The sequence below is a fragment of the Passer montanus genome, unplaced genomic scaffold (genome assembly GCF_014805655.1).
Source record: "Passer montanus isolate IOZ18808 unplaced genomic scaffold, ASM1480565v1 scaffold58, whole genome shotgun sequence".
NCBI classification, from domain to species: domain Eukaryota; kingdom Metazoa; phylum Chordata; class Aves; order Passeriformes; family Passeridae; genus Passer; species Passer montanus.
The window spans coordinates 2,114,218-2,139,919 of record NW_024370816.1 but is presented as its reverse complement, the minus strand read 5'-3'; the positions used below and the strand labels follow the sequence as shown (position 1 = coordinate 2,139,919).

General features: G+C 39.4%; 1 protein-coding gene across 6 annotated transcripts in view; it reads left to right on the top strand.

Moving 5' to 3' along the window:
* The window catches only part of PTPRC (protein tyrosine phosphatase receptor type C), a 71,696-nt gene that overhangs the window by 12,975 nt on the left and 33,019 nt on the right, over positions 1-25,702 (top strand). For 4 of the 6 annotated variants that reach the window (XM_039726397.1, XM_039726400.1, XM_039726398.1 and 1 more), the window contains one exon: positions 1,137-1,252. The exons of 1 other annotated variant lie outside the window; for it this stretch is intronic. In XM_039726397.1, the coding sequence (XP_039582331.1) occupies positions 1,186-1,252 (67 nt within the window). In that variant the 5' untranslated portion in view covers positions 1,137-1,185. Of the gene's footprint in view, positions 1-971; positions 1,052-1,136; positions 1,253-25,702 lie in introns of those variants that run through there. One more of the 6 variants, XM_039726399.1, reaches the window with a different exon arrangement.

Sequence of the window (25,702 nt, the reverse complement as noted above, 5' to 3'; positions counted from 1 at the left end):
TTGTAGAAGATGTATTTAATCTTATGAGGAATTTGATTCAGTCATGTAGATTGTGAATTATTTAGTGAATTTGTGCAACTTTTCCCTGTGTGTTGCTTAGGAAGCCTGAAGGACTTATGAATAGGCAGCACAAAAGTATTCTCTTCCTTTCTTTATCTGTCTTATGACAGGGTTCTGCTGGTTCTTTTAGAACCTTGGAGATTTTCAATAAGAGAAGCAATAGAACATTTCATCCCCTTGTAGTCTACTGTATAAGGGATATTTGTTGCCAAGTTGTTGAGAACTGCCTCACTGCATGCAGTGAGGGAAAATGTCTTTGCTGTACCTTGTATTAAGTCCATGAAAGCTACAACGCTCCTCTTGCACTATCATGGTAAAGAATTGTATTGAGTTCTTCAATTCTAAACATTACAGAAAGCAGAATTGGACTGCCTCTATCGATTTGTTGTGTATGACTGTCATACCCAGAAGAATATCCTTGTTGAAGGATTCAGAAATATATTCCACCAAATCATGAAATCGGTAGGGTTGGAATGGACCTCTAGAGATCATCTAGATCATCTAGATCTAAACCATGTTTAAATGGTTTTAATTTAATCATCAGTTACTTCACCTGAGGATGCATTTTTATGAAGGCCTTGTTGTCAAAACAAGTGTTTTGGTGATCCATGGTTAGGGTTTCTCTTTTCTCTCAACAGAAATCTCAAGAAGCATAGATAACATATATGGGAATCAGTGAATGTGTGCAGAAAAGTGCACATGAAGGAAAAAAAATGACTTTGCTAAATCCAGCCCTATGAAAAGTGAGTCTTGTGTAGCTCCTAAGTACAAAGAAAGAAATAGCTGAAAATAATCTACTTTAGTTGAAATAAGGAAGCTAAGTATTACTGCAGGAACCTAAGAAAAACCCCTTTGACTTCCTGGAAACTGAAAGAAGTTTTTTTTAAGAAGTAATTGTCTCTGACATCACTACAGTGCATTGCGAGTTTGCAAGTGGTTAGTTAGGGTAAGAGAGGAAGCAGCTCCTTCTCAGATAAGCAGGCAGTGCAATGTATGTGCCTAGTTAGTCTCCTTCTGGGTTCAGCATTTTTGAAGAAATTCTTTTGCAGACAGATAACCTTTATTTTGCTTTCCAGAGAGACACATGCTGTTTCATAAGGATACGCCTGATTTCCAGAAATAACCATGTTTTTGTGGCTTAAACTCTTAGCATTTGGTGTTGCATTTCTGGGACAGGATGCTTTTCTCAAAGGTAGGTCACAACTGATCTTTCTTTCTCTCATTTTGATCCCTCAATATCCTCTGTAGATGTAAAACCAGTGAAAAGCCTTGCAAAGTGCAGAAATACCATCTTGGCTCAGAAATTAGAATACAATTGTATGAAATGGTGTAAGAACCTAGGTCAGGAAGATTGGTGCATCATGTACTAGGCTAAAATGTCTCCCGCGTGGTCCCATGTGAGAGTTATATGGACATTAAAAAAAAAAGCAACCACATTTGTAGCTGAATTTGAAGAAGAATACATTTAGGTCTCTTATATAAACCTGTTCCATGTAGTTTTCATGTTCAGCTTCATCTCATCATATAGTACTGGTTTTCTGTGTTGAAATCCTTCAAGAAAAAAGTCTTCCCATCAATATTAGCCACTCCCTGGTCACAGAATCTGCTTACGGTTCCTCCAGTTTTGATTTTTTTACTGCAGGGTGGATAGTAACAAGTTCTAAAAGTTGTAAATGAATCTCTACTATTGGTAAATTACTTATTTTGTAATACATTATTTTTTATTTTGTAAAAACTGCTCCTTAAATAGTCTTTGAAATATTTAATTACCCCACTGCTGCTGAATTTGTTGCTTGACTTTTTGAGAGAAGGATAAAGCTCAAGAGGATGATCTTGCAAAACATGTTAGATGTCACAGATAAAGAGAGTAGCATGAAAAGCAGTTAGTCTTGAGGTAATACTTAATGTAAAGTCAAAAAAAATTCCATGTTCAAGAAAATATTTTCTTCAGAAGAAAATGCAACGTTTTATGTATATGTATCTTCCATCAGTTTAGCTGGTAATGTAATTTTGAATACTTGATGGTAGACACAAAGTGGCTTGAAATATTTTTTTTAAATGGCAGCGAGTTATATGCAGGCCTGAAATCTCTTTTCACTTACATTGAATTTATTAATGTTTCTACCCTCATGTCACTATAGTAACTCCAGGTTTATTCTGATGTAAGCAACAAAATGATCTGCCTTTAGCTGATAACCAGCTAAGAACATTTGAAGCCTGAGCGTTAGCTCTCTTGTCCCTCAAAGTCTCTGAACAGAGACAGCACTGCATAAATCTGGTTGATAGCTGCTGGAGATTATAAGAAAACAAGTGAATGCTGCACTGTAGAGGAAAAGAACAAAATCTCTTGGTTTTCCTGACTTTTTTTTTTATCTGCTGTCCTACTTTTCATTTTATAAGTCCTTCTGAGACTTCCCACTGCTACCTTTTCTCCAGAAAAGGCAGGTTACTGTCTGCTCTCTCAGCCACCTCCACAGTCAGTCAACATGTTAGCTGACAGAGAGGGCTGGAAGACAGATAAATGGGTAGTAGCATTTTATTTCAAGTAATAGTTATTTTTCCCTGTTCACACACAGTAGTCTGACTTGAGCCAGTTCCTCTCTACATTTTCTAAACTGAAGAGCCTCAAGGAAATATTTTAACTCCTCTCTACGACACTTAAATCAATTAAATCTCATGCTGTAGTATCAAGTACACAACGCCAGAGACCTTGTTTCTATGATGTCGTTTGTCACAGAGATTGCATCTCCTCTCAGGGTGCCAGAGCCATTTTACTTCATGTCTGCTGTGCAGATTGCTCTGTCTTGTGGCCGAGGGACACTGGGCAGTCTCTTAGGGAGGGGTTTGTTCATGGAGGAGCAGCATTTCAAAAGGGTGGTGTAGGCTTTGGCTTTATGGCAATCACTTTTCAGGCACTTGATTGTAAGAGTTTGGTGGCTATTAGGACTTCTTTTGTTATTACTAAAATTATTTTCCAGCAGCCTATTGTACCTAGTGATTTTGAAAAGATAGCAGGAGAAATTTTAAGGTTGTCTTACTTCCTCCACAAGCTCAGATATCCTACAGAACATCACTTATTTCCACTAATCACCAAGCCACATTTAAGAGCATCAAACATGAAACTAAACAAAATAAGAAGTTAGAGTCTGCACAAAGGCCTTTTCACTGTGTGAATCCCTCAAATAAAAATCATGTATCCAACTAATTTTTCTGATAAGAAAGAGATATGTAGTGGTAATCAAACACCCCCAAAAAACTGACCAATACCCCCAATCCCTCCCCCAAAAACCCCTAACCCAAGCCAAAAATGTCAGAAAAACACCTTTGCTTCCCTTTAGAAAAAAGAAATACTTGCAGAACAAGCACTGTTTCCATTAGATCACTATTTCAAGTTCCCCCCTCCTCCACTAAAGTTTTAGCAATTTGACAGCTTTCAAAAGCTTTTACTCACTTTTGAGCCACTTCCTTTATTTCAGGAAACTAAATAATTGCTTGATAGTTTGGGGTGTGACTTTTTTTTTTCCCCCAAGTTAAAAGTATCAAGCTTCAGCAGGCACAGTGTGCTGGTTTTGTCTGGGATAGTATTAATTTTGGACACAGTAGCTAGTATGGGTTTGTGCTGAAAACTGTGTTGATAATAGAGGTAGATAACCACCACCTGACTTCCCATCCTTTGGTGTAATACACAGGTACCACTGCAAAGTGTTCATGTCCACCACACATCCATTGAGTCCATTTAGTCCATGACTTTGGGCTCCGTGTTGTGGTGATACTCAGGACAGGAGAGGTGGTTTGTTTTGTGGTTATTGGGCACCAAAGCTCAATTTGGGTTCCTGATGCACTTGCTGTGTTTCTTGTAAGGCTTTTCCTCCATAGGTTTGGTGGTTCTTGTTATAGTAATTCCTGTAGCATGCAATTCAAATAATCAATTTGATTATTCAATTCAATTCAACCATAGGTTTGGTGGTTCTTGTTATAGTAATTCCTATAACATGCAATTCAAATAATGGTTTACAACAATTTAAAGGTATTTCTTCTACAATCTCTTACCCACTCCCTATCGGGTTTAACATTGCAATGAACTCTTCCCCGTGCCCTTATTCCAGCTTGGGTTTACCCATAGACTGCAGTCCCTTAGGGTTGTATCTACTCCAAGTGGAGCCTTGTCTGTGAGGCAGTCTCTTCAGGCACACACCTGCTGGTGCTGCAGCACAGCCCCATGAACAGCCGCTGGTGCTTCAACCTGTACCTGCAGCATGGAGCTGCTCTTGGGCCCCAACACCTGCTGGTGCTGCAGCACAGCCCCATGAGCAGCCGCTGGTGCTTCAAGCTGTACCTGCAGCAGCACGGAGCTGCCCTTGGGCCCTGATGCCTTCAGGGGCGCCCCTGCTGTGGCACTGACACAGCCACGGCCACAGGCACTCCCAGATTACCTGCTTTGGCATGGAATGATTCATGGCCAGAGAAGTTTCAGGATATCCTGCTCCCGTGTGGACTCACCCACAGGTCACAGTCCCTTTGACTCAAGCTCACTCTGGAGTTCCAGCGTGTCCAGTACAGCAGCACAGAAACAGCAGCCATGCCCTGGCCATGTGCCAGTCCCTGTGCATCACCACTGCTGTCCTCAAAATGTCCCCAAGCACAGCAGAGGGAGGGGGTCAGCAGCACAACAGAGGGAAAGCAAAAAGCAGCCACAGATGAGCACAGCACTAATGCACTGTAAAGCATCAAGCACAGGGCAAGCACAGGAGTAGCCAAAGAGCAATAACAGCTGTACGTTCCATCTAACACATTCCAATCAAAGCTGTTATCTCGAACCTTCTGAGCCCCATGTTGGGCATCAAAATGAACTGTTGTGGTTTAACCCCAGCTGGTAACTCAGCCCTACACAGCTGTGTGCTCACTGCCTCCCAGTGGGATTGGGTGGAAGAGTAAAAGTGAGAAAAATCATAGGTTGAGTTCATTTTATGTGTAGGATAAAGTATAAAGGGAATTGCTCTGGCAGGAGAATGTATATTAAGGTAGAAGAAAGTGAAGAGCATCATCACTGATGCTGCCCTCTTACAGATGCCCCACTGCAGGTTCTGTTTGGGACTTTTTTTTTTTTTTTTTGTAGTGGTGCACTTGAGGGTTTCAGAAATGCATACCCCAGAGTTCTGCACTCAGGGACCCTCTTAACCATTTACAACAAATTGCCTGCTTTACACGTTGTGCACCACCCCAGTGCTTTATTCCCAGTGAATGGAGGCAGGGATGGTGTGCACACAGGTGGCTGGCAGCTCTGGGCTAGCCAGACACAACTGCTGAAGTGGAAGCAGTTCAGTTTCATTATGGTGTCATACCTAAGCTACAGGCAGAACACAAGTTGTTTGGAGCTCAGCAGAACTCTGGCTGAACAGCTTGGTTTCTGGACTGAAATTAGATACAGATTTGGACTAAATATGTGATTGATTTTTTTTTTACTTGTTAATCTAGACCTGTTCAAACACAACAAGCAGATGGCTGTGCTGTGGATGTGCTGTAGAAAAAAAAAAAAAAGGTGAGAAGTTCTAAGGAGTGGCAAAATTCTGACTTCCTCCTGTAAATATCAAGATTAAAAAAACAGATACAGTTACAAAAGTTGTTTATTTCCGTGCAACTTGACTGTTCTTTTAGGCTGCATGTCCTAATGTAATTCCAGGCTATCCATGCACTTGCAAACAGGTCTTTTTCACTGGTGTTTCAGTAACTGTTACAGCATTTTATCTATTTCTAGGCTTTTTTCCCTTTCAAGTAAAGCAGTTTGGGGCCTTCAATGCCAGGATTTTGGAAACTAGCTGTGAGCACTTCAGTGCTAGCTTATATTAGCCATAGTGTTGTATAGCTAACAGGATCCACTTCTTTTCTTTTATACCACTACTTTGCAGTACTGTTCTTGCAGTTATTCCCTCTGTGTCAGTGCCTTCTCGGCTGGCCTGCTTGCTTAGGTTTCTATTCTTTAGTTTCAAAGACTTCTCTCTCAATCTGTCTGTTCTTCATTCATAATCCCACTGCCTTGCAAAGAGCTCTGGAGGTACCTTTTTTAGGGCATGAATGACTTTTTTGTTGTGTCAAAAATGTGGACTCCACGGAGGAATATTTTTAATTGCCTTTTGAAATAGATTCTTTTCCTGACAGTAAGAGAAATAATCAAAATAGGTGTCTAATAGAAAAATGAACCCATACAATGAAGCTCTTTGTAAAATATATAAAGAAATAGTAGTTCGTTAACTGGACCATATGTCCTATATGAGCTGAAAGATTTTACCTTCAGAGAAGTCTATAATACAAAACCTCAGCTGAGATGTTACAAAAATATAGGGTTAGTATTGCCTTTCCAGGTAATCATATACACTGCAAAACTGAATTGCATATTTAAGATAGTATTAAGCCCTAAGCTGTTTCTGGAGGCTTGTAAGTTAATATTTATGTAGGGGAAAAATAGGGTAAGATAAATGACAAAGCAGGGTTACACTTCTAGAATAAGATCTGAGACAGAAGTCAGCTGCAGTCTAGGCTGTCTCAGAAACTCCTGGTGTGAATAGTTGCTTTCATTTCTCCAGACTTCAGTTTCATCATCTGTCAAGTTGAAGATGGTAACACTTACCTTGCCAAAAATGTAGACTCCTAACTCCTTAAATGTTTACAGGTATGCCTCTGTCTCGCAACATGTAAACTACCACCAATTAATGTGATGAAACTGGCTGTGCATTAAAGTATTTTGGGTAGAGTATCTGAAGAAAGAAAGCAAAAGTATGGAGCATATGACTTGTACATAAATTTATACCTTTTTTCTCAGTCCTAAAGCACAGGTCAATGGGGAGCCGATAGTTTTGTGCTGAGTAAGAACAACCCATACTGTGCTTAACCCTAGCAAATCTGAAATTTTGTAAAACATGATCACATCAACTGTGGTCTCTATTTTAGCCATTAATGGATGAAATTTTCTGAAGCTGGTCAATGAATTCTTGAGACACTACAATAGGACCACCAGCCTTTTACTTCCTGTGTCTGTGGATGACCTGAGGTGTGCTAAACAGACCACAGCTGCAAAAGGATTTATGTTATAAAGAATCCTTCACACCTAAGGGTAAATACAAGAGGAAGCCTGTCTAGTAAATTAGGTGTTTTAGGAGTCTCAGTGGTAGCAGTTATAAACCTGAACAACTGTTCTAGAGAAGTGCAGGCCAAGTTGACTTTGTCAGCATATAATGTAAAATCATACACTCACATAACCAAAGGAAAGATGACCAGTGTTGCTACTGCAGCAGTTTGATTAACCTCTTAAGATAGACCTTTGATGTCTAAAATGAATGCAAAATCACATGTGTATACACCTTTGAGAAATCTTCCAGTTTTAATGAGTTTTGGATAGAGTATCTGGAGGATTTCTTTTGGCAGTGAGAGATTATTGCCCTAGATCTCTTGTATGCAGTACACAAGGTCCCCCCTCCCAAAATACTGTGATTTTTCTGTGAATATTTCTGTGACCAGTGTGTGAATATGCATGCCTGTGCAATGTGTGTGAATGGAAGGGTAGTATTTGGGATACCTCAGACTGTCGAACAAGTACAGAAAAAAGCTTGACTTGGTTTGCAGCTTCATTAATGCTGCTGTGCTCAACTGTGCCACCTCAACAGAAGTGAAACATCTTTCTACATCCTGCACACACCTGCAGTCTGGTGTCTTAGTCTGAGGTAAGAAATGTGGTTGAAGTTTGAGGGAAAGATGTGAAAGAGCAGAAAGAAACATGTGTTAGTAGACATTAGTAGAATTTCTGATTTTGCTGTCTGTCTGCTAATGAAATGACTTAGAAATAAATGTTTCTGAGAGACATCCAATATTGCTGTTCTTAGAAAATAATGTATGAATAATAACAGTTTGACTCAGTGTCAGCTTCCTGTCTACAGTTTAGAAGGTTTACAGTGGAATGGTGCTGAAAACAAGGAAGGCAGCTCAAGGATATGAATATGAATTCTGTAAAGAGTTATTTAACCGTGACAGTAACGGATCAAGGCTTTGTAATACTCAGACATGAAACTTTCATAAAGTCCTGTGTTGTTTGGCTTGCTAAATTTAGATACTTTACTTTTCTGCAGACTGGTCAGTTTAGCCATGAGGATTTAGAACTGATAAAATAGTTAAGTTTTAATATGTAGTGAGATATTATTTATAGAAGTGTAGAGTTATGGAACTCACCTACAGATGCCTTTTAAATCAACACATGATGCATTACATTAATTATAAATTATAGAACAGTTCAGGAGAAAAATGCCGAGATATGTGGATCAGTTATTCCAAAAGTTAATAAAAAAGCAACAGCTGCATTTGTCTTCCTCCTGTAATTAATTCTGGGCTCAATGGCCTGCTAAGATGCAGTTTTGCACTGCCCTGAATAAACAGACAAATGTTTGGTGCAATAGCTAGGTGAAGTTTTTGTGTTAATAACGGAAAGAAAACCATTTACAGTGTGGATTCATCAAGTGTGTCATTGCAGGAGGGTGCCTTTGATGGCAAGGGAAGGACTGCTTGCAAACCATGGCTTCTAAAAACCACACCCTTCACCAAGCAAGGAAGACATTTTCATAACAAAATGCGTGTGAGAAATGCCATTTTCAGCTGCTCTCACTGCAGCTGATGCTCTCTGTTTCTCTTCACAATAGAATTGCTGCTCACCTGAGTCTCAGTGGTGATGTCAGTGAAAAGGCTTTTAAGTGTCTTATAGAATTTATTTTATCTGTCTGGTTTTGCTGGTTTGGGTTTTGGACTTTTTTGTTTGCTTTTTTTTCCTCCCTTTAAACCTACTGGGGGTCTTTGAAATCCAAATTCCTGTTAGCTGCCCCAAGAAAGCTGTTTGGAAGAGATATCCCTGGCTTTGACTGTAAGCTCCAAAACACTTGGGAATTGTTTTTACATAGAATAAAATTATCAGATTTTCAGAGGACCTCCATGAGTTGGTCACTGAGACAATTTGAAAAATTGTAGTGTTCAGCTGCAAGGTAATATTTTCTGAAAGTGTTTCTAAAGTTGTGAATACTGAACACTTGGAAGGGAAAGAAAGAGATACTTGGGAAGTCAGGAAGGAGCTGCTTCTCTGTGTGGTTGTGACTGTCTTCTGTGTTTTTAGGTGGGCTATTTTCCATAGCTGTGCTATTGCTGGGCCAGGTGCTGGACAAATGTAGGATGAAATATGGTCTGGTCCTCAAAGGATTTCTGATCTGATTCTGGACAGCATGACTATGGGGACAGATAGAATGTAGGAGAACAGAGATAGTGGTGAAGGTAATCTCACCCCTAAGGGCTTACAGCTGTGTTAATTGCCAAGAATTAGGAACAGGCCACAGCTGGATCCAGTTAGGGTGGGTATTGTAAAAGAGTAGGTTGGCTGGTCGAGAAGGGAAGATGAAGTTTGTTGGCTGTGCTGAGAAGAAGGAGTCAGTGCTGTGAGGAGCTGCCCATGAGAAATCACCAAGAAGGTACAAAACCTTTGCAATAAGATGGCAACAGGGATATTTCTTAAAAGGGAATGCTATAGAGGTGAGAGGAAAGACTGATCATGGAAAAAGTTATACCAGCATATGTGGCTAGCCAGAGAAGTTGCATAGTTCCTTGAGCTATTTATTTCCTTTTGTGAGAAAGGGACATACAACACTTTATTCAAAGCAACATGCAATAAATTATTCCCAAGATTCAAGATAAACTGTCCTACGCAAGCCCATGTATTGCACATATCATCACGTTGTGCTCTTAAAACCTTTATACATGGCAACAACGGTGTAAGTATTCCTGGAAGATAACACTTAATGATAAAACTACTGTAGGTAAAAAGGTGTTCCACAGCTCTTCTCTTTTATTGTGTGGAAACAATAAAAAAATCAGGTCACATACAAAGCTGCTATATTTATTTGCAGTGATTATTTTCTCCAGCTGTTTAAACCTTTCATTAACATATTGCATTCTCCCACCAGTGAGTGAAATACAGTAAACAAACAACAGAGTGTGTGGATGATGTGTTACAAACACACACACATTCACTGTCTTGTATGGGAGAACATGTAATCCCACCCTCCTGATTCTCAGTTCTTGTAGCTGTTCCTCCACCTGCAGGAGATGAGCTAAACATGAACAGCATCTGGCTGTGGAAGAGAGGTTCCACATCTCTTCAGTTAAAAAAATAAATTAAATTGCATTCAGCACTTTCATATCTAAGTGCTCCTAAATAGTAATAATTATAATAAATTAATTTTGACATGTAATTGACCTAACTGGTTTATTTAGACTGTAAAGAAATAATCATGTTTCCTGATTATCAGAGGGTGAATTCTGTAGATACAAGATCTGGAGATACAAGCTCTGCAATGAATTCAAGTGTGACCTGGATACAGTACATAATATCTTTTTAGACATCTACTGGACACTATAGAGGGTTGGGGGGGTTTGGTTCGTTGTTTGTTTATGTTTTGTGGAATTTATTGTTTTTAATTTGTGGTGTAGGATTTCAGGGTCATGAGGACTTTTAGGTTCTAGATGGTTGCAGGTTTGAGTGAAAAAGTTTTGTTATGAAGTGTTAAGCATTTGGAATGGCTCTGTTTGCAAATGCACTAGTTGATAATAAAATACAGGTGTAAGCAGAGCCTTGAATGGAGTTGTATTGTGTAAGCTGTGTGTGATAACTGTTTATTAATGTAATCTTTCTGTAAAACCTGATATCTGTCTGTTATGACAGCCCTTCCTCAAGATAATGAGTAACCATAGGGGGAAGGAAGCAGGTACAGTAACCCTACACACTTTTTAAAAATTTCTTTAGATCTCTAAGGTAGTCTTTGAAAAGCACTGCAATGATAGAGTGATAAAGCTGACATATGGCTGATACCAGATCTTTGCAGTGGTGGTGGATGCAATCAGTGTCTTCACTGAAAGAAGTTCTTCAGAACTTCAGAAAGAGGTTTTTCCTCTACTGGATTTTCTTTTCTGTGAAGAGAATGAAAATCTGTTCAGTGTTTTGTATCTGTATTGCTCAATGTACAGTTGAGGCCATATTTACAGAATTGCTGCTGAAAACTTTCTACGGGTAGAAATACTTGTTACTTTTTATGTTTTTGAAGCTGCTGCTGCTCATCTTCTCTAAGTGCTACACACATATAGATTTTCATACTTGTGATGATAAAATGGCCCAAAGAGAAGATCAGGCTAGTAATCAGAAAAATTAACTGAAGTTAGGGGTGCTTGAAGGAGAGGGGGTGCTTGTCTCAGATTAATTTTCAGTTTTGAAAGGTCACCACTTCTGTCAGTCAGATTGGTATAATTAAGAACCTGTTAAATGCAGACCAATTATTAATGATTGCTACATGTAAAATTTAGTGTGAGTACATTTTGTAACATCATACAAGAATTCTGTGATGAGAGCTGGGATATTAATCCTGTTTTACCTAAGCCACCATTTCCCTACTTAGCTGTGAGATCTCTGTGTTCTCAGGGTTCTTTGCCTCCCTTACTCCATGGCTCAAGCACAGAATCAGCTCTGCAGGTGAAAGGCACCTTCACCACGTGTTCTGGAGCTGTATTCTAAGCTGGACCAAAAGAGCAGTCTGTGATCATGGAATGAAACCTCTCTGTGGATGTTCAGCAGTGTTAGGAAAGGAAGAAGTACTAGGGCTTTGCATTGGCAATACAAATGGATATTTGCCAGCTTTTGAGTCATTGCCTTTGCTCCCTGGACAATGACTTGTGGAACAGCTTATGTGTGTATGATTTGATTATAAAAATCAGCCCTGATATTAGAGGAAATGCAAAAGAAAAGAGCCTTGGGACATCTGTTCATCATAGCAAATTGTCATCTCATATGGCTGATATAAAATATTTCTACTTCATAAATGGAATTCAATGCACTTTTCTAAATGTCTTATTGTTCCACAGAGCTCAGAACACTTTAGCAAATAAAAGTTATTTTACTTTATAACAAGCAATTTTTTTCCCAGTAAATCAGGGAGTTTCTCATGAAAGAAGTAAATTAGTACTGCAGGCACAATCACCTTTTGGCATTAGTCTAAAGAGGATGGCTTATCTAAATGCTGGCTTATCTCCAGCATTTCTTCAGTGATAGCATTTTTTTCACCCTTTTCTCTTTAGCATCTTTTTTCTTTTTTAAAATTAGTGCTGAGTGTCCCATACTCATACTTTCTTACAGCTGTCAGAACTAGTGCAGAAGTCTAGTTAGCCCTTCCTGACTGATTTCCTGCTCAGCCCCTTGTCCCCTGGCACCAGCTCCAAAGCCAGGGAAGAGCTGATTGGAGAGCCACAGTGGAAGAAGCTGTGGAATGTGCTACATTGTAATTCTGAGCATGCTTGGAAACGGTCATGGAAATAATGCACTTCGTTTTCTTTGTGGTTATATCTGATCTGTTTTGAGGGAAAAGCACTAACACTCTTGAACTGATTCATCAGGATAGGTAGCATCTTTGTCTCTAGATGAGTATGGAAAATTACCTGACCTTTGATGGATATTTTGATAAAAGCAGACACACAGGCCTAGGCAGAGTTTCCAGGAAGCGTAGGCAGAACATTCTCTTTCTTCCAGTCTAAGAAAAAGTATAGGCAATTCTTACAGGTGTGGGGGGAGGAATTCTGCTCAGAGAAAGGATTATAGTGCCTCTTCAGAAGATTCTTACCTGGAGAAGTTTTCATGATTGTGAGAGTTTTGCCTAAAACGACATAGCTTGTCTTTAAAATCAGTGTTAATAAGGTTTCAGTGTTTTACTTATTTAAATATGTGCCACTAAGAAAGCAGAGTTATTCACTATTTAAATTTGGTCAAATTCCTTGGGATCCTTATAGAGAATTTAAACGACATCATTTATCAAGCCAGACACACAAGGCTTGATCTCTTGGCCACCCCACAGACACCATTGAGGATTCACGAGCCATGAACGGGCTGCCAGTTTTTACAGTGTGTGGGTTTCTGTATGCGACAAGAAACACAATGGTTCTTCCAAAGGGCTTAGAATAGATTCCTGCTTTCAGGAATGTACCTGAATCTTGATTACTTCACGCACATATAAGTGGTTTTGAGTGAAACAATGTAAGTGATAGTAATTTTCATCTTTTAGGTGAGACAAAGAAATGTGATTTCCTTAAAAGACCAATAAACCATTTTTTACGACAATATTACCTTGTAACATATTTGTGTCATTAGAGGGAAAAGTAAGTTTTGGCAGAAATCAAATCACATATTTATTTTAGTAAGTGCTGGTAAACATTATTTATTAAAGGAAATGCAAAAGAAAAGAGCCTTGGGACACCTGTTCATTGTAGCGAATTGTCACCTCATAGAGCTTATATAAAATATTTCTATTTCATAAATGGACTTCAATGCACCTTTGTAAATGTCTTACTGTTCCACAGAGCTCAGAACACTTTACACTTTACCAAGTAAAAGTTATTACATCTGTGTTAAATGGAAACATTCAGATAGGTGACTTCCTAAAGGTCACTTGGAAAGCTACTGAACAAAAAGAAATGCTATGGACGTTTTGCTGAGTAAGAAAAGGATCAGAAATGAAGACAAAAGAAGGAGCATTTTTTAATCCAAACATCGAAGTTGATTGTTTGTGACTGTAATTTCATAAAGGAAGTCACGTACTTTGCAGCAAACTGAAGCAAACAGCCAAACTGAGAGTATAACACTGATTAATGCATGAAATTAACCATTAATTTAATGAACCCTGTTGGTCAATCAGCAGCATGGTAAGAGGCCTGTACATCACCTCAGCCAGTTGCGGAAATCCTGGGTGAACCTTCTTCATAGAGTACTTGTCATCCGAGTAAGGGTGGACACAAAAACTTAACGTGATATTCAGCAAAGACTACTGCAGGAGGACTTGAGGGCGTTAATCCTTCTTCCTGGGAGAGGATTACTCTCATCTTCAACAGAAAATTTCTGCCTAATTCCAGTCAGAGGTATCAAATTGAGCACAAATGAAAGGGTTGCTTGGACAGTTGGATCAGATCAGAGGGTGGCATTTTCTAATGAACATGAGCAAGAGTAAATCAAGAGCAGAGAAATAACAATGATGTCCCAGTAATTTTATAACAGGGCTCAGTATGTTTAGCAGTTCCATTTATTTTCTGATCTGGAATTATCGTGGCATTGCAGGAGGCAAATGCAAATGAGAATTACCATGATCAGGATGATGGTAGGTCTTAGGCAGATTGTATAGAAGTTACCATCTACCTTTCTTGTGAAATAACTCCAACCCCCAAATCAAAACATATCAGCTGTGCTGGTGATGCAGACTCCTGACCCAGAACTTAAGTCAGAGTGACACATTTCTTTGAGTCCCCTTTCAATCTAAGGGACTGTAAGAGCCTTTTCACTGGAGGTGGAAAGTGTTGCAGAGTGCGTGTTGTTGCAGTGTTGGTGCAGTCATGGAGGAAGATGAAACGTCTCACTACAGGGAATGTGATCATTAGGGAAATGATCTGTCACAGAATTCATTGTGATGCCACATTTCAGAACAAAAAGTGCTTCAAAGCTTTTGGCTCAAAAACAAGCTCAAACCCAAATCCCTATGACTTCTTGTCATATAGAGACAGGAGATTTCACTCATAATAATCCTGGGAATGGCTGACTGTGTGATGCTGAGTTTTTGAAATGTTAGATGTTTCTTGACCACAGATTCCATCTAGATGCTTTACAATGCAGTTGCTGGAGGAGAAACCAGTTTGATTGCAAATACATCCTAGCTTGGTCTCTCTACTCATTATCTTTATGGTACACTTGCTTTTCATATTCCTGCTTTTGTTTTAATATCAAAAATTCTTTCTGAATTTCATCTGTTTGATGATTCTTTGCTAAACAGAATTAGATTTAATATTGTTTTATTGTCCAGTGCTTGCAGTCTTACTGGTGAGTCTTTCTAATATTGTTTTTGATAGATTTATTAATATAATGATCAAGTTGGCAAACAGCAGTCCAGCTTGTGCCTTCTTCACAGGTGAAGCCTTGTTATGAGGAAAACAGAGCAAGTCAAAAAGATTGCTTAGTTTCTCAATTTGGATAGGAGTTGTCTGCATGCTACAGGAAAAGAAAAAGAGGTTTAAAGACCACAGCGGTCAGATTTTCCACATCTTGGAGGTTCAAAGGATTCTGTGGAGATGCAAGGGTTGTTCGTCTTCTGCAAAACAAATTCTGACCACTTTCCTGCTTACAAAGGTTAGAGGCATTTCAAGGACACACCCAGGTCCATTGCACTACCTTTGTGCTGTCAGCAGATTAATAATTAAACAGAATGAATTTTGTGTACGTCTTTCCACTGGCATTTATGATCTGTCTGTCAGGGTAACTTTATTGAAATCAACTGATTTTTGCTGTTTTCTAATATTTCTAATTTTGTTATGCAGATACATTTTTTTCTTTAATAATAAGAGGGTTTTAATGTAAATTACAGAAACTGTATCAATAGGGATCTTTTCAAAAAGCTTAATAATGCAAATATGAAATAAAAAAAAAATCCATAAAAATGATAAGGTAGGAGAGGAGTATGCTGTGACATCCTTGCTGGCTGCCAGCCCTCTGGCTGTCCAGGAAGTCACCCTGACACGCCTGGCTGCTTCCATCTCTTCTGCAGATTTAGGCTTCCTTCATGTAGAGCCAGTGTGGCTGGTGGAGGTGCTTCCCCTTTGGAGTCAGGTGCTTGGTCTGGACCTGCAATCTTGGAAGTATGATCAGGATTGTTGGTATAGTGATATTCATCCATTTCTACTGATGCATGAAGGATGGAACTTGGAGGCCATTTGGATCCCTTTCATCATACTCTTAGGCAGTGTGTAATTTTTCCAGTGATTGATTTGCTCTTGCTGTAGTAAGTCACCATGTTCTACCTAAAAAAACCCCATGACTTGGTTTAATGTCATGTTTTAATTGATGCTTTTGCACAGAGAATATATTCTACTTTAAAAAAGCACAGGTAACAATGTGCAGATGCAGTGATTTGTTTTAATGGTCTGAAAAATCCTCCATTCCCAGTGCTTGGGAGTGCACAGTAATTGAGTTTGCATTCTTCTTTATGAGGACAAGGCACATATTTGTAGAATCTCACTGCAAACACCATTAAGTTAGACTGGAAATTGGTCTTGCAAAGAAACAGAGTTAATTCACTCAGTTGCATCAAGCTCCCAGCATACCTGACCAAAGGACTGCTTGCACAGTTTAAGGCAGTGGCAGAGATATACCATGAAGAGCTTCTGTATTATAAGCAGTATTTGGAGTGAGTATTGTAAAAATTTATGCACACTTAGTATTAGAACGTCAGAGATGTGAGTATGTTACATAAATGCAATGTATTGAAAATATATATGCTATCTTCTGGGTGTAATTTCAACAGTAAAAGTTACATCTCCTTTGAAATCCCCAGTGCTATTTCTGCAGAAATAAAGCTCTAGTCTTCTCTGGGACAAGATTTTAAAAGTTAGCTCTAGGGGAAAGCATTTTAGAATGTATGGAAAGAAAGTATACAAATATAAACTGAAATCCTAGAACCTGTCAGGAAGTTATGACAACACACTGTGCAAGTGTGTGCCTCAGGCTAAATGGAGAGGGAGCAGTAAAGCCAGGGAAAAATATAAAGGCTGGGTTATGAGTGTTTGTGTAGGTAGTAGTGGTTTTCTGAAGACGAAAATGCATCTAAAGTGATATTAACTAAAGATAATATCTACTACTGTAGATCAAATTCAAAGTAATTATTACCAAAATGAAGAAATTAATTCAAGAAATCACATAAACCATAATTAACAAATTACTCCAATGTATAAGAAAAGCTGTGAATAATTCCATGGGTCTGCTAGATTGTTAAAAAGTACAGCTGATAGAAGCAATAAAACAGAAGACTAAAGTGCCTTTTTACCAAGTTTTCATGCAGTCAGCCCCAGAGAGATTCTTGTTCAGTGCTGGAAAGTATAAGGCAACAGTAGAAGGCAGGATTGGCTACAATCTGTTAGTGGTGTGAGGAGGGGGCCCAGCAGTTTAACAGCACAAGTTGTTTGCTTCTGGGAGCACTGGGAAGAGCAGAAATGGGTACTGTTGCCTTTTTTTTTTTTTTTTTTTTTTTTAAACTAATGCTAGATTTTCTTTTAGGAAAGAAAAGCTTATGAATAAGCTTATAAAAAAATCTTCTGGATGTTGTCTTTAGGAAGTAAGTTTAAGAGCTGAATGTTGTGGAATTCACCCAACATTTCTTGAAGGACTTATGAATATGAAATTCCAATTAAAAAAAAAAACCCAAACAAAACAACAAAACAGCTGCCTGAGCATCAGCTGCTGTGGTAGAGGTAGCCAAGGAATCATCATTTTAATAATGGTGGCTCTTTGGACTTTAGATAGATCAATGCAGCTTCAGTAGTTAAAAACACTTGAAATAATAATAGCAGAAGGATAAAAGAAAAAAGTACTTTGGATGTTTGTACTGGGCAGCTCGACTCATCCTGGCCCAGGACAGTCTCTGGATGTTCTGTGCAATGCTCACAGAAGGCAAATGACAGTCTTTGTTCTTAGATATTTGCCATCTCATAGTGTACCATGATGTTTGTGTCATTGTGGTGGTTGCTTGTGTTGTGCTTTGTAGCTAAAAAAGCACCCTAAAAATTAAAACAGAATCATTAGGGCAACTACACTTTCTGGTTCTTTAGTTTTGCAATATTCTATGTTGTCAAACAATGTCGGCTGAAGTGTTAATGCTTCTGTACATTGCCACCATTCCCCTTACCTCAGTGAGGAAGTTCACTCATTTGTGGGTTGACAGGCAGCCTTGCCTGGGAATGGGAACGTGCTTGCTGGCAGTGCAAGCTGAGAGCTGCTTTGCTAAGTGCAGACCAGTGCTCTGCTAAATGGAGATAAAATTCAGGCACCCACATCCTGTCACACCATTTAGTTCTTGCTGACTGCCATTTACCAGGAAATTGAAATAAGTCCATTAGCTCCAAACACTGTTAAAAAACAGCAAATACTAAAAAGTTCTTTTTTCCTTGATTTTCCTTATACTGTGCACAGTTGAAAGTGTGCCTTGTGAGCTTAACCCTCTGCTTGTGCAACTGTTCCTGGTGGTGGCAGAGGAGGAGCAAAACCAGCTCTGGCTATTTCTGTGCCATACTAGGTTTGCAGGTGAACAGGAGTAAATTCACAGAACTGGTAGCTAATGCAACTCTTCTTGTACATCTGTAATCATTATTTGCTGCCAGCTCCTGTGTCTGTTATCCTTGTACCAAAGATGTTGAATATGCAGGTTAAAATTATTGGAAAAACTGTTTGATTTTTGAAATACATGTATGTTTTAGATGAAGTTATTGACTAGGGAAGTAGACATTGTCCTTTTATTACTCTATAATGTTAGCAACTTTAACTTTTGCAATAAATTATTAATAGGGCTGAGTGGGTCTGTTTTGGAAATTCTTCTGAAATCAGTATGTTATTTGAAAAGAAATACAAATTTTAATTAAGCTTCTTAGTTTACCTGAAGTCAAACCATATTATCCCAGTGAAAACTGGTCAAGACCAGGAAGATAAACACAGTAATAATGTTATGCATCACAGGCTTGCTGAGCAAACAAATCTGAACTACTATCTCTGTAGAAGACTGAACTAATCCTTGTGATCTTATCACCTCTGAATTTCAGAATTTATGATCGAGTTGGCAGAGAGATAGCAAACTGTCAGGGCTTCCCAAAAGGCAGTCTAGGTGGCAAGCCTGAAGCAGCTGTAAGTTCCTAGTGAAACTCTGGTGCAAGAATATGTCAGTTTTTGACTACTGAGTTAGACTGAACACGTCTTTCAGATTGTGCTGTGGAGGCATCATCATAGTTGTGGGCCAGTTTCCTGGAGTGTGTTGTAAGCAGATGCACAATGATAAGATAATGAGGAGCCAGGCAGATAGGGACCAGCCCCCTGAACGTGGGACCATTGCAGTTTAGAGGCTGGCTGCTGAAGGAGCATTGAATCAGCAGCTCCTACATTGGCTGGCAGGGAGGGCAGGAGGCAAAAAAGAGGGCAAAAAGCAGCCAATCACATATGGCTTTTGCAATTTTAAACTGCACAACAGAAAGTAGCATTGTTGGGTGGATGTGTAGAAGGCACTGGAGCCCTGCAGCACCTGCCTCAACCCTGCCTCTGAGCCCATTCATGTGTCAGCCGTGCTTCATATGCTGTTGTCAGTGTCAGCATTAACGCAGAGCCTGGGAAGGAACAGAGGCAGACATTTTGTCAAACTTATACTGCAGACCAAACACATGTAGCAAAGGGTTTATCTACTTTTATGTGTTAAAATAATTCTTCTGCCCCTTCCTGCTGAGGTGGCGGACTGCAGTGTGTTTCATCTGCTTTATGTGATGTCTCTATGTCTCTGCCAAAGCAAAACTTAGAGCTGACTAATGGGTAAACACCAACATTGACTCTCAGCTTTGTCCCCTAAGGTCTGAAGGCAGAAAGAAGACAATGGGAACCCTCCCACAGTTATGTCACTCAAATCTAACCTGAAGCTGATTTAAACTGAAAAGGGAGTTAGACCCATGTGGAGTGAGTTAGACTGACTGTGATGAGTCATAGCCAAAAAGTATTCCACAGTACAGCAGAGCCAGATAGAGAGGCCCCTGAACAAGCAGTAACACAACTACTGGCGGAAGCAGGACTTTTATGGCTGCATTCAGGAGTGAGTGCTAAAGCTCATTAACTTTGATGAGGTAAAAGATGACTTTCATTAGCAGCTGCCAGTAACTTAAAACTGAAAGACAAAACAAGCTTGGCAGTTAAGCTGTTTTAGCACTGTGCACCTTTGCACAAGCAAAAGCAATTGCACTCCTGGCTGGAGGGCCAGTGCTCTGGCAAGAGGCTGGTATTCCTCATGTAATGTAGACCAAAGCCATGGTCAAGTAGATTGCAACGGTTGTAATGTGAGAAGTTCCTCATGATACCAAGTGCTGTGGGATCCCACTGAGCCATCAGCCACTCATCTCTACAGAGCCAGCTCCTCTATCTGCCAGTTCCCCAATCACTCATGATGTGGGATTGAGCAGGAGGATCTCAGCTCAGTGTAGGAGATGTTGTGGACCTTAGTGCCATTTCTGGCATTCATAGGACAATTCTTTTAATAAGTTCCATTTCCATTAATCAGAGAATCCTGTTCCTTTGGGGTGGCTGTTAGCCCATACATGTGCCAAAAATGAATTGACAGCCTTTAATTCCATCTTCTTTTACACCATCTGCTGTGGCCCTGGAGAATTGGCTATTTGTACCCTAACAGAAACACATTACATCCTTGGTATAGGGTTCCATTCTCTGATCCTTGTGTTCCTTATTTTCTTGAAAGTTCAGAAGTCTTTGTAAAGCTTTCTTTTAACCCTGTTAACCTTAAAAACAGTCAGACATATCATTCCACTATTTCAAGCTGCTTTATGTTGTTGTCACTGCAGATAATGTTTGTCTGCCCTTAATTTCTTTGGGTCTTGGTTATGTAAGTATATATAAAGAGCATATTTTATATCCAAAAGGAAAGATAGATCACATTGTGTTAACAAGGCTAAATTTATTATTCATCAGCAGATGAGCAGAGCATCTTGACCATGGAATTTCTTGACCATCATCCTTGACCATGGTATATCCTACAAAAGGATCTTATGTGGCAAAATGGAAATCCAGAAACTAGAGTTTTACTTTTTTGTAGATTTTTTCAAAGTTTCTGCTCATGAGAGTATTCTTCATAATCCTAACTGAAATGCTGCAGTCTCCTTGTCTTTCTTAGTTGCCTTGCTAATGTTGGGCACCATAAACAATGGTTTTTCATATTTTTAATATGAATTAAACTACCTTGAAAGTTTTAGTTTCAGCATCAAGTATAATGAAAACTGAAAAATTCAATAAAGAATTTGGGTGAGGGTGCTGTAGGTTGTGCAGGACATTGATCATAGTTCAGTTTATCCAGTTATTCCTAGCAGTTTACATGCTGTTACAGTGCAGCCCACGGAAATCCATGTGATCCCACACTGGAGTTGGTCTCTGTGCACCAAATGGAGGTACAGAGAAGGCCCACGTGTTTTCCTGAGCCAACAGAGCAGAGTGCTGAATTAAGCACTGTCAGTGCCAACTTCCTGCTTGTGTGTGCTGCTGGGGGGTTATTAAGAGATCTGTTACATGCCAGACTCTACAGGAGTCTTGATTCACATTATCTTTCTTCAAACTATGATCTTTTTTCAAGCTGTACTTAATTCCTACTGAAGTAAATGACAAATAACAAATTTCTGTGATTCCTTAAACACCTACCAGAAGGTTTTGTCTTTTTAAATTTGTTTGTATTATCAATTTTGTGGGGCATACGTATGAACCACAAAATAATAGGTGCTGAATGATATCTTCAAGTGCCTTAGTTTACACAACTGAAAAAAACTTGTATATTTCCATATTAAAAATGAAAGAGCAGTAAATTTTACCAGTTCATGTGGCCATACATTCACCAGTATTTCAACCAAATACTGTAAAAGTATAGACTTAGAAAAGCCTTACCCATATTTGCACATACTTGTGTCTTTCTGCTTCGGCTTTTACATCTGTCATCACAGGAGTCTGTACACACACTACTCCCAAACTGCTCCATCTATGGGGATGTGTGTATACAAGCTGATACTTGTGTTACAAATCAAACTGGGCTTCTGACCTCCCACCTCCAAGTGGGAGTTGTTATTGTCATAAGATATGTAATGCTGCTATATACACTTTTCTTATTATTACACATAAGAAATGTTTACAGGTCTGTGGAATTTCCCAGCTTGTGAATAGCTGTGCCTATATAAAGAGTGTAAAATTATTTGGAGCATGAAATTGGATGTTCTCTTAAGTTTGGCCTGAGGACTTTCCGTGGGCCCCTATACATTGAAAGGTCCATACAATTCTTTTCCTAAATAAATTCTTGTCTGGCATCCTTATCCTTTGATTTTTTTCTTTCCCAGACCACTCATTTAATATGAGTGCACATTTTATTTTAAAATAAATGCTAATGAAAATTACCTTCCACAGGCAAAAGATGGAAGCACAGACTATTTATGTTATTTTTGCCTTGAATTATTTAAGGAGATATTGAAATCAGTCTTGTTCAAATTTTGAGGAACACAGATTTTGCTGGAATATGGGACACCACAATCCCTGTGAACAGAGTGGAGTCCTTCCGTTTTGCGCCTTTATTTTTATTTCCTGAAGCATTCAGCATACAGTAATTTAGAAAAGGAAGATCAGCATAGCATTTAAAACAAAATTAGATGAACTGTTTTTATCTCTCTTTGCTTGTGATTATCAGGTGGTTCATTGAAGTTGGATCTCACATCTCCCATTATAATGAAAGTAGCAAATGCAGAAAGAAGGAAAAAAAGAACACATTTAAAATGCAGTGAAAGGCCCAGTGCTGGGTACCAAAATTACTGATCTGGTTTCGAAAGAAAAATAAAGGAGAAAAGGGGATCAAGAAATCACTTTCACTTAATGTTTTTATTGAATTCCAGAGGCGTTGTATGGACTCTGCTCTCTTCTGAAATCTGTTCATCATTGTTTTTGATGTGACATGAAGTAAGGGCCCCTTCTTGACCTGCTCAGCTGCTGAACTTCCCTGAAGGGACAGAGCCCAGGTTTTGCAATACAGATTTTGAGATAGTGAGAGGCTTTTGTAAGTGTGTGCAGGGCATTCTGGGGAGTTCAAGTGCAAGGAGTTTTTCTCTTTGCAGCCTGTTCCTGTTTATGCAATCAGACGGATGTGGGCATATTTTTTTATGTTGCTTTCAGATCCCTTTGAACTTCATAATTTTAAATCAATTTCTAATTGCAATATGCCATTATCTCCACTTTGCATGGGATGTTAGAGAGACACAGACATGGAGGGTACATCCAACCACTCATGCAGTGAAGTGAGTAAAAAGCAGAATTCCTGGGTAGGACTTAGTAACTGTTCCAATTTTTCTCATTCTAGCTGAGGACAAGATGGATTTCAGGTGACACATCAAATATAGGACATTTAAAAATTAATTTAAATAGTGTAATTTCTGCTTTTCACAGAATCCCAGAATTAGCTAGGTTGGACAAGATCTCTGAGATCATTGAGTCTAACCTATGACGTAACACCAACTTGTCAGCTGGACCATGGAATTAAGTACCATATCCAGCTTTTTCTCAAACGCCTCCAGGGAAATAATAAAAAATGAATGATAAATTTTAACAGGCAGTGTTCTGGAAGATAATGATATGCATCACTGAATGATTTACTTTTCAAATGATTTCTGCATCAATAATGCTGGTAGAATCTGACCCTTATAGGATGCTTCTATCAACATTTTGTGTGCATAAATTACTGTGTTTTAAATTGCACCCTAACAAGAATGCAGTTGGTTTAGCTGTTGGTCAGTGAATCCTGGCTGTCAGAGTATTTTATGAACAATAAAAATGTTATTTGGTAGCATATTTGATGAATGATATTCAATTCTGATAAATTTTGGCCTGAATGTCTGGAGGAAAAAGAATAAGTGATGATAGTAGCCAAGTAAAATCAGTGTTCCTTGAAACAAAGAGAGTTTGCTGGCTGCAGCTGGCAGCCCCGGGAGGGTGAGGAAGCTGCCCAGCAGGCAGAGTTGGTATGGGAACAGTTCTCCACTGAGCTGCATGATTTCTTTCCCTCTGTACTCTCTATCCTTTCAAGAAACAGAAGCTAGTTGTCTATCAGCCAGTGCTGGTTAGGATCTTCTCTTCATGCTGGAAGAAATCTGGGTCATAGGAGATGACTGAGACTAGCAGGATAGTTTAGAGCATTGCTGCTTGGAGATGTGAGGCTGGGACTTCACCTCATGGAGCACAGGGACTGCTGAGGGTCCTGTTAAGCTTGGAGCAAGAAGTCACAGAAATACAAATGGCAGATCGCTGGAAAGGGAAATTTTTGAGCCACATCTTTATTCTGATTTGTGACTCTTTCAAAGGCTGAGGCTCTGCAGGCAGAGTAACTGTGCACAATAAAACCCAGCACTGTGACTGGAGGTTCTGGACAATGGCTTGTGCATTCTCTGCTGTGGAATAAAACAGCTAGTTTTCTTTAGGCCTGAACTGCACAGTCATCAGATAATTCAATTAAAATGTAATGTTTAATTTTGTGAGTGAATAAAGGCAGATGCTCTCTCAGATCTTCACTCTGACTCTAATGTGCCCATTTGAACCATGGGACCTCTGTTCTCATCCAAGACAGCAGCTGAATCCCCAGCCCCAGCATTTGACTCTGTAACAGGGTTGTTTCAGAAGCACCAACATCACTGTATCACTCAGAGCAGCACTCCTTTGAGCCAGTTGCTGTCTCCTAGAAGTATCAGAAATGCCATTTTCACAGCACTGTCTGAAAAGTGTGGTGTTTGCAGCAGTACTGAATTACCTGGGTGAAGGGAGAAACTCAGGGAACGGTGCAGCTGCAGCTGTACATTCACCTGTGTCACCAGGCCAGAGGAGCTCTGTGACTGCACCTTTGGGGGCTCTGCATTCTTTCTGTCCCCAGCTGCTACTGCTGAGGGGCACGACACTCAGGTGCTCTCAGTGCTGCTACACCTTTGCAGCAGTTATTCAATGTTGATCTCTGGTGGGCTGTTGCTCCGTCATTTGTCACACTCTGGTCCTGCTGGCTTGAGTCTATGCCATTGTGCAGCCCTGCTTGCCCTGCTCTCAGCCCTTGGCCAAGGTGAAACCATGGAACTCCTGTGGTACATTTATATATCTTTTATCAGTAAAAAATCTGCAGTGCATAGCAATCAAACATGTGTCTTGGTAGGGTGTTTAACATAGCAGTGGATCAGAGAAAAATATCATTATGAAAAGGAATAACTCACAGGCAGATGTCAGTTCTTGAAAAAAATCTTTTTAAAAAGCTGAATCTTTTTGAAAATCACCGATTAGAGTCCTCACTGACATGATGCTCCCACTAAGTACAGAGCTGTTGATTCAAGGATTTCATGCTAACAGAACTCTGAGAAACAGAAGGTATTTCTGATTTCAACAGGCTTTATGTTATCAGTGGCTAAAATGCTGATCTTAGAATCACAGACTCACAGAAAGACTTGGGTTAGACTAGACCTTAAACATCATTTACTTGCAGCCTCTCCTACTCTTCAAATGGTACTAAACTGTTTATGGTTTGAATTTGAGCTAATTAAAGACAGTTTAAAGAAGTATTTCCAAGTTGATTTGGTTTTTTTATTGCAAAGGATATAGTGCAGCATTTTCTATAGCTGGCAAAATTACATAAAAAGTTACATTCAATCAGGAAGATGTACAAAACCAGATAATACTTTAATCTTGAAGAAACTCAAAGATATCTGTCTCTGAGAAGCTGAAAAGCGAGTCAGATATTTAAATAAGCCATGGTCCAATGAAGGGCCTGAAATTAAGTTTGCTCCTTCCTTACACTCTCACCAAGTCAGTCAGTCAGGCTACTCAGCTGTAGCCTCTTTTTCTGACCAGAACTCTTGAGAACTGAGTTGCCTTCTGCTGTTCTCCACAGCTTCCTGTGACCAATAGAGTCAGCAATTGCACAAACTGTGGAAATACAAATTGAGAGGATGATAAAATAGGTGT